Raw genomic sequence first — 10,048 nt, forward strand, 5'->3', positions numbered from 1 at the left:
TTGTCAGATGTTTGGTGAGGTGGCTTGAATGATTAGGGCATGGGATCAGGTCACTGGGGAGTTTCAGATGGTCAGTGGTAAGGAGATTGGGTGATCAATTGGTAGGGGTTAAGTGATCAGTAGTGGGGATCTGTTGTTTATTGGGGGGGTTGGGTGGTCAGTGGGTGTGAGTTGAGTGTTCTTGAATGGTCAGTGGGGATCTGGGGGCAGGTAGTCAGTGGAGGGGGATTGGATGATCAATGAGGGTTGGTCAGCAATGGGGTCTGGTGGTCAGATGAGCTGCAGAGTTAGTCAGAGGGGTGTAGAGATGGTTGGGGATGGAGGTTATCCAGAGGTGTGAGATAGTACAGTGGTGGGGGTTGTCATGGGAGTGAATGGGGTCAACGCTATAGTTACCGAAGAGGTTGAAGCAGCTTTAATCCTTGCTTTTCCTGGGCAACTATACTGCTATGAGAGTTGGAAATATCCAATTTCTCCAATTTAATTCATAATTTTGAATGGTTATTAGTGCAGAGTAATTGCAAAGTGGAAGTTTGAATTTCCTGGGAAATTTCCATGCAGTCCTTAATGGGAACTTCCAAAGGATTCTCCCCAGCATTTTCTGAGTACCTCCCAGGTGCTACCCTCGGAGGTCAGAAGTTAAGAATCTAGCTGACTACATTTTAAAAACTTGAAGAACTTCTAAATCCACACTGAGCAATAACCATCTGATGTCACTGGTGTCCAAGTGGTCCTTGCAGAGGACACTGTCCTGACACCTCTACCTCTCCTTCCATTCAAACTAATAAATAACATTTAAGGCAGTGTGTAGCCAGTACTCCCTGTGAGCGACACTTTGTTTTGGAAAAGGAGTCAACTATGTAAATCCAGCCATAACCGCATTGCTATCCAAGAAAGAATATCCGTATAAAATTCACATGCTACTCAAAAGCATCAGTTGAATAATTACAAAATGAATGATCTGATAGATGTGGACTGATGTCTACCATCTCCAGTTTGTTAACGTTCCCAAGTATACAAAAGAATAAGAACAACAAACAAGGGGGAGGAGAAGTCATTCTCCTCTTTGGAGAATTGCTCCTCAACCTAATTCCATCCTTCCAGTGGGGCAGCAACTAAAACTGTACCCGCTTGAATGTCTCGTCAAGTCGTTCTTTCTCTACAACTTTAATGAAATTAATCATTTTGTTCTCTGATCAAGTTCCCAAAGGCTTCCTTTACAATGTTATCTGCTACTTGTCTGAAGTCTAGTTAATGAGGAAATATTATCCTCAATTAAATCATTGAATTTGTTGCTGACTACAAGGCCTTGTAAACAGGTTCTCTACAATTTACTGGCAAGAAATACCTGTTTCAAACAGCTAATTTAGCAAACAAAGCTGCCTTTCTTTGTGACTTTTGCTGCTTACTGCTAAGTTATTTAAGTGGAATACACACTCCAAGGGAAAGAAACACTGCTTTCTATAAAAACAATGCTCTCCCACTGGCCATAATGCAGATTATGACCAGTGGGCGAGCAGATACTTTCTGTCTATGACAGGGTCCAGAATATTACTGCAATGTTTTCTCTTCTGGCTTCACACATTTATCTCTGATGTCTGACGATGACCTATCCTTGACCTCCTCCAATTTCTCATCCACATGCTGTCCCTCAGCAACATGTCAGTTTCCACACATGACAACCAGCTCTACCTCACCATCACGTCATTCCGCACTCCCAACTATCTGTAAATTATCAGAGTACAATACTGGATGAGCAGAAATTTTCTCCATCTAAATATTTCAAAGACCAAGGCATCCAACGGAATTTTCCGGCATTCCTGCCAGCAGGATTGTTCAGTTCCGCTGTTGACAAGCCCCTGTAGCATGTTCCTGGTGGGTAAAGAGTGCAAAACATGAGAAACCCATTGACAGCGGCTGAATGGGAAGATCCCATTACTGGGCTACCTCGGTCGCTGCAAAACAGGTAGTGGGCAGGTGGTGGGGTGGAAATTTCCATCTATTGTCATCAGTCCCCATCACACCTTTTCTTCCTAGCTACCGACTCCACTTTTTTCCCTGATAATTATCTGACGCTGATCCAAGATATCTAAGTACTCTAATTCTGGCCTCCTGAGCATTCCTTATTTTAATTACTTCAGTATTGATGACTGCACCTTCGACTGTCTGCGTAACAATCTCTGGAATCATTTCGCTATAACTCTCTGCCTTTCTATCCTCCTTTTCTCCTTTTAGAAGTTCCTTAAAACCTTCATGACTATACTTTTGGTCACCTGCTCAGATGGTGGCATGATGGCACAGTGGTTGGTGCTGTTGCCTCACAGTGCCAAGGACATGGGTTTGACTCCTGCCTTGGGTGACTATCTGTGTGGAGTTTGCACATTTTCCCTGTGACTGCGTGGGTTTCCTCTGGGTGCTCCAGTTTTCTCCCACAGTCCAAAAATATGCAGGTTAAGTGGATTGCGTGTGCTAAATTGCCCCTTAATATCTAGAGATGTGTAGGTTAGGTGGATTAGTCATGATAAATGTGTGGGTTATGGGAATAGGACAGAAGGGAGGGCCTGGATGGGATGCTGTTTTGGAGAGTCAGTGCAGAATTGATGGGCTGAATGGCCTGTTTCTGTTCTGTAGTAATTCTATTGCAGGTTCTTAGATGTACAGGTTAGGTGGATTGGCCATGTTAAATTGTCCCCTAGTTTTAAGGGAATAGTGGGGTAAATGTGTGAAGTTGCGGGGAATTGGATGGGAGCTGGTCCTGGTAAGATGCTCTGTAAGAGAGTTGGTGCAGGATCAAAGGGCTGAATGGCCTTCTTCTGCTCTGTAAAGATTCTATGATTCTTTGAATATCTCAGTGAGTGGCTCAGTGCCATAATTTGTTTTATACTGTCTGTGTAGCACCCTGGGCACTATATTAATACTAGTTGTTTTGAATTGCATTTGCATCTGGCAGACAGTAACAGAAGGTCTGTTTTAAAATGTATATACATATCCATTTTCTTGATTTCACATGAGTAAATTAATTATTGACTGTCTCTCAATTTGAGAATGACTCAAGGTCGCAATTTTCTGTCTTGGATCTTCATGAGACTGGACAGACTGACTCTTAACCCACTTATATTTTGGCACATGGGACAGGACGTTATCACCAATCTTGACAATAGGTTGGAAATTCTACCCAGTCATTAATATGAATGTTGCTGTGCTCCAAGGAGAGCTTTAGGAGGTCTTTAAAGCATTTTTGAAAATTCTCCTCTGGAAATTGGCCATTTCAGAGTTGAGAAAATAGGACCTTACCAGGAGGGATGCTTTATGGCCTCCCAGACATAGCGCTCAGTCCACTGAAGTTGATTTTGCAGCTCTTTTGCAGTGAGAGCTGCTCTGTGTATCAGCAATACATAACAGCAACTGCAAAATTCCACCAGCAATGCCTCCGCTGCATCCTCCAGGTTCAATGGGAAGTCTGTTGAACAAACACTAGTGTCCTTCTTGAAGTTTGCTATTGCTGTTATGTATTGCTGATACACAGTCCAGCTCTCATTGCAATACAGGAGAATGGTAAAGAGGACTGCTTTGAATACCAGGACTTTCATTGACTTGTGGAGGTCTTTGTTATCAAACACTCGCTGGGATACTTTGTAGAAGGCTGAGCTAGTGAAGATGATGCTGTGTTTAATCTTCTTGTCAATGGTGGCCATTTGAGATGACAATCAAGTAATGGAATGTACTCAACATATCCCAGAATTACTCTCTCAACATATTCTTTTGATTTGAACAAAAAAAATCAATAAATCAAACAATAATGACAGGGGTTGACAGCCCCTAGTGGGGCACTGTAACTAAAATAAAACATCAAAAGGAAGCTTATCTAATTAAATTAGAATGTCATTCTCGGGGATGATGGTAATGATGCATCCCCAGCCCCTGTAGTTCCCCGCTGGGCACACAAGGCCTGAAAAATGCCCATGGGTGCCACATGCTTCCTCATCAAGGATACTCGGCCACAGATGTAGTCGCGGTAGAGGGGCAGACAATCAGCTTGGATAATTCATGAACATATATGGGGGATAAAATATTTAGCTGACTGAGGTTGATGTATGAGTTTGGTCTTTGCAACATTCAAGGACAGGTGAGTTTCTTGCATGCACAATTGAAGAGCTCGTGAGTGCTTTACAAATCTGCTGTGGAGTCCATACTGACACTACAGTCATCCACAATTTAGAGATCCTGTATATCAATGGTGATCTGTTTACATTTGGCACAGAGGCCACTGACGTTAAACAGCTTTCCAAATGGACAATATTTAATGCTGACACCAGAGTTGCATCTTTGATGATCGTCCTCTTCCAGCTCTTCCTGTTTTACTAAAACCTTGTGTGGGTTTCACTTGGGTGAATTAACGCACAATATCTATTACTCAGGGTGTCACATATACATTAAGAGAAAGCAAACAAAATCTCAAAACTTCTTCCGTAATAAAAAATTAATTGAAAATGTAAACATGTATCCTGTAAAGAATTCCATGACACTTAATAAGGGAAGTCTCTGCCAAAAATGAATTGCAAGACAGAAAGAGCAACAAAGTAACCTGGGGTCAGCTGCAGCCACAAGAATCTATCAATGGACTAGTCAGGTTGGTGGATTGTGGCAAATGGAGTTCTGTCTGGGGAAATGCAGTGAAAAGCTAACAACACAAGGGACTACACAACAAACAGTTGGTTACTAAGAACTGCAGAGGAATGGAAAGTCTTTGGAAAGCAAATCCACAGATCCTTGAGGGTGGATAAGGAGGCCAAGAAGGCATAAGATACTTGTTTTTACTAGTCAACGTAAATAACATAGGAACAGGTTATGCTTGAACTGTGTAAACAACTAATTAGGCCGCAGATGGAGTATTGCATGCAGTTGTCATCGCCATACTGTAGGAAACATGTGACTACACCAGAGATGGTATAGTGGAGATTGATAAGGACGTTGCTGGATTGGAGAATTTTAGTTTATGAAGAAGGATTGTATCATCTAGGGTTGTTTTAGCTAGAGCGGAGGAGGCTGAGGAGAGATCTAATTGAAGTATATAATATTATGTGGGGTCTGGGTAGAATGGATTAGGAACAGCTCTTCTATTGTCTGAGGGGCACATAACCAGGGGGCATAGACCTAAGGAAAGAATTAGGAGGAAGAATTTGAGGAAAGTATTTTCACCTAGAGAGTGGTGGGGACCTGGAACTCGCTGCCTTAAGGGGTGGTAGAGCCAGAAACCCTTATAACATTAATACATTTTTGGATATACATTTGAAGTGCTATAACCTACACGGCTACAGGCCAAGAACTACAAAGTGGGATTAAGCTGCCCGGTTCTTTAATGGCCAATGCAGACACTGGGGCTGAATGGCTCCTACTGTGTTGTAAATTTCTATGTTTCTGTGATACATTTTGACCTTAGCTAACAGTGTAGACAGTGTAGACACTCAATCAGATACCTGTGATATATCTTTCTTGATTTCCACCAATTTCAATGGAACTGAAAATTGAAGGAAATATCATGGGCCATCTTACAATATTGTTAAGATTATGCAGTACAGTCAAAATTATCCCAAGTGACCCAACTAGAGTTTCAGATATGGCCCATTTCATACAGGGGGGTGAATATGTGGTCCCACCTGGCTTTAGCAAATGACAAGCAATTGGGCTTCATTCCATGTTCCAGTAACCTTTCAAACAAACTACTGTTCTCCATATACAGCAAGAGCTGGACAATATTCCAGCTTGGACTCATAAGTGGCAAGTAACATTTGTGCCACCCAAGAGCCAGGTAATGACTATCTTCAACAAGAAAGAATCTAACCATCTTTCCTTCACATTCAATAGTATTACTATCAATGAATATTCCAGTATCAAAATCCATTGAACTGGACCAGCTACATAAATACTGAGGCTACAAGAGCAGGTCAGAAGCTAAGAATTCTATGATAAGCAACTCATCTCCTGACTCCCCAAAGCTGGTCCACCATCTACAAAGTGCAAGAACATAAGGATATAAGAACATAAGAAATAGGAGCAGGAGTAGGCCATCTAGCCCTTCGAGCCTGCCCCGCCATTCAATAAGATCATGGCTGATCTGAAGTGTCTCAGTTCCACTTTCCCGCTTTCCCCCCATAACCCTTAATTCCCTTGTCTGTCAAAAACCTATCTACCCATGTCTTAAATATATTTAGTGAGGTAGCCTCCACCACTTCAACGGGCAGAGAATTCCAGAGATTCACCACCCTTTGAGTGAAGAAGTTCCTCCTCAACTCTGTTCTAAACTGCACCCCCCCTTATCTTGAGGCTGTGCCTTCTAGTCCTGCTGTCCTTTCTGAGTGGAAAGAGTCTCTCTACCTCTACCCTATCCATCCCTTTCATTATCTTATACATCTCTATAAGATCCCCCCTCATCCTTCTAAACTCCAATGAGTACAGACCCAGTCTATTTAGTCTGTCTTCATAGTCTAACCCCCTCATCTCTGGTATCAGCCTAGTGAACCTCCTCTGCTCTCCCTCCAAGGTCAAAATATCCTTGTGTAAGTGCGGCGACCAAAACTGCACACCGTACTCCAGCTGCAGCCTCACCAGTGCCCTGTACAGTTGCAGCAAGACCTCCCTGCTTTTATATTCTATCCCCTTGCTATAAAGGCCAGCATCCCATTCGCCTTTTTGATCACCTGCTGCACCTGCAGACTGGGTTTTTGCGACTCATGCACAAGGACCCCCAGGTTCCTCTGCACCGTAGCATGCTGCAGCTTTTCTCCCTTTAAATAGTAATCCCTCTGACTATTATTTCTGCCAAAGTGGATAACCTCACACTTGCTAACATTGTACTCCATCTGCCAGGTCCTCGCCCACTCGCTCAGCCTATCCAGATCCCTCTGCAGACTTTCCACACCCTCCGCACAATTTGCTTTTCCACTCATCTTCGTGTCATCAGCAAATTTCACCACCCTACACTCAGCTCCCTCCTCCAGATCATTTATATAAATGGTAAGTAGCTGAGGGCCCAGCACCGATCCCTGCGGCACTCCACTAGTCACCAACCGCCAATCAGAATAGCACCCATTGATACCAACTCTCTGCCTCCTATTAGACAACCAATCCTCTATCCACACTAACACCTTACCCCCAACTCCATGCCCCCTAACCTTCTAAAGCAACCTTTTGGGCGGCATCTTATGAAAATCTAAAAACACCATATCCACCGGTTCCCCTCAGTCTACCGCACTAGTCACATCCTCATAGAAATCCAATAAATTCGTCAAGCACGACTTCCCCTTAACGAATCCATGCTGTGTCTGCTCTATCAAACCATTCTTTTCTAGGTGCCTCGCTATTTCTTCTTTGATGACGGATTCAAGCATTTTTCCAACTACAGACGTTAAACTAACCGGCCTATAATTCCCTGCCTTTTGCCTGCTACCTTTTTAAACAGCGGCGTAACATTAGCCGTTTTCCAGTCTTCCGGCATTTCCCCGGAATCCAGAAAAGTTTGGTAAATAATCACTAAGGCATCCACTATCACCTCTGCCATTTCCTTCAGAACCCTGGGATGCATTCCATCCGGTCCTGGGGACTTGTCCACCATCATTCCCGCTAGTCTATCAAGCACTACCTCTCTAGTGACAGTGATCGCATTCAGGCCCTCAACTCCTACCATCCTTCTGTCTTTAAAATCCAGCAAACTATTCACGTCCTCCTCCATGAAGATCGAGGCAAAAAACTTATTTAAGGCCTCAGCCATTTCCCCATCTCCCACCACTAAATCCCCCCTCTCATCCTCTAAGGGTCCAACATTCACTCTAGCCAGCTTCCTCTTCTTTATATATTTGTAAAAACTCTTAATGTCCTTTTTTATATTTAGTGCCAATTTAGCTTCATAGTCTATCCTTCCTTTCTTTATCAACTTCTTAGTCATTCTTTGTTGATTTTTAAACCTCTCCCAATCTTCTACTCGCCCACTACTTTTAGCCACTCTAAATGCATCAGCTTTTAATTTAATACTCTCCTTTATTTCCTTCGATAACCACAGCTGGTTATCCCTTCTCCTACATTCCTTCTTTACCATTGGAATATATTTCTGCTGAGCACCGAGAAAGATCTCCTTAAAGATCCTCCACTATTCCTCAGTCAGGAGTTGATGGAATTTTCTCCACTTTTCTAGATGACTGCTGCTCCAACAACACTCAAGAAGCTCAACATCACCCAGGACAAGGCTGCCCACTTGATTGGCACCCCATACACCACCTTAAACATCCGTTCTGGTCATACCCACAGACCGTAGCAGCAGTGTGTACCATCTAGAAGATGCACTGCAGCAATTCATCAAGGCTTCTCAGATAGCAACTTTCAAACCTATGACCTCTATCATCTAAAAGGACAAGGACATTTAGAAACACTACCACCTGGAGTTTCTCCTCCAAGTCACAAACCTTCCTGACTTGGAAATGTATCACTATTCCTCCACTGGCGTTGGGTCAAAATCCTAGAGCTCCCTCCCTAAATGCACTGGGAGTGTATCTGCAGTGGTCCAAGAAGACAGCTCATCACCACCTTCTCAAGGGCAATTGGGAGTGCTAGCGAGGGACACCCACACCCTATGATCGAATATAAGAAAAAACTGTCACGAATTGTTTCAGCTGGTCTGCTGTGCAGATAGGAGAACTGGGCTTTGCCAGGCAAGAGCACTTAACAAGGTGTTCGACTGCTGGCCAGGTGTCTTATTTCTACTGAACCTCTTCTACTCTTGCAAATTAGCCTTGGGAACCAAAAATAAACACTGCCTTAGTTTCAAGAACCAGCAAATAAATCAGAATGGAAATGGAATATCCACTTAGTGAAATGTTAAATGTGCATTTACATCAGAACTTTGTTTGGAATTATCAGGATCAATTATTGTTTGAAAATTTTAGATTAAATTAACATTAAGGTCAACATTCCAATTGGTGTTATAGGAACAAATTGGGAGAGGAAACCTTGACGAAAGTTTTAGCTTGGGTTTCAGGGACTGCACAATAAAACATGGGACAACATGTCTACCATCGTCACTGGAATGTACCCTGAGGTGAAAATATTGGGCTGCAAACTTAGTGATATTCTTCCATATCATCATGGTCATATTACATTATTAGTTATTTCCAGTGCTGGATACAGAGGCTCAGTGAACCTTTGCTTAAAAATGTGCAAGTGGGTTAGTGTGTCATGTGACACAACATAAAAGGAGACTATTCCACAATCAAAATCCACAAGCACTCCTACTATAGTTGGATAGCTTCTTTTTAAAACGATTATGCAAGGCCAAACATGACTGGACACACCAGGAATTTTCGTTCTGTCCTAGTGAACATTCATTTCCCCATCCTTTTTGATTGATACTTCTGTAGCAGACTCTGACTTTCCATCCCATTTCCTTACTGGTCTTCACCACTTAATAACAGCGACCATAGCTTGCTCCTGTAGAGCAGATGACCTGCTGTTTGCCATTAAATCTGCATAGACTCTCTTGGTATGGCTGTGTATCTGAAGATCCCAACACAGTGCCATTACTGTTCAAAAGAAAGAGGGAGGGATGAGCTGTGTCTGGATCCAGTGTCAGAGTCTGTCCATCTATGAATTAAAGGAGAAATCAAAATGTATCATAGTTATTCACCCCTGGTAGAGAGACTGGAGGTTTTAAATACAGTGGGAGAAATGAAAATAATATTCTATCCCTTGCTTCTGGCAGAGTGACTGAGAATTTCAAGTGTTAGACCGTCTTCCATGTTACTTCAGTCTACTTCTAAGTGTTTTCACATAAATGTGATGGAGGCCCGAGGCCTGTAAGTGTGGTGAGCAACATACACTCCTATTTCCAATAGCTTGCTACTTAAGTGTGTGAACTGTGTCCTATGTCTGAGTGTAGGACTCCTTCCTGCAATTTCCAAGTAAGAATGGGCAGAACATGCAGCAACTACATTTGACCAATGCAATCTAGGCAGTTGGTGACCTAACAAGCAATCCTTAAAGGGCACCCAGAGGTCACTCT

The 10,048-nt window shown here is 42.8% G+C and overlaps 1 protein-coding gene across 1 annotated transcript; it reads right to left on the reverse strand.

Annotated features, from left to right (window-relative positions):
• Positions 1-9,138: 9,138 nt before the first annotated feature.
• Positions 9,139-9,785, reverse strand: LOC145341200 (tripartite motif-containing protein 14-like). The gene is given in 3 exon segments (XM_080186124.1): positions 9,139-9,292; positions 9,294-9,630; positions 9,740-9,785. Coding segments are annotated over 3 exon segments (537 nt in total).
• Between the last annotated feature and the right edge of the window lie 263 nt (positions 9,786-10,048).

This window comes from Carcharhinus amblyrhynchos, chromosome 3 (genome assembly GCF_965287045.1).
Source record: "Carcharhinus amblyrhynchos chromosome 3, sCarAmb.v2.hapA, whole genome shotgun sequence".
Taxonomy (NCBI): domain Eukaryota; kingdom Metazoa; phylum Chordata; class Chondrichthyes; order Carcharhiniformes; family Carcharhinidae; genus Carcharhinus; species Carcharhinus amblyrhynchos.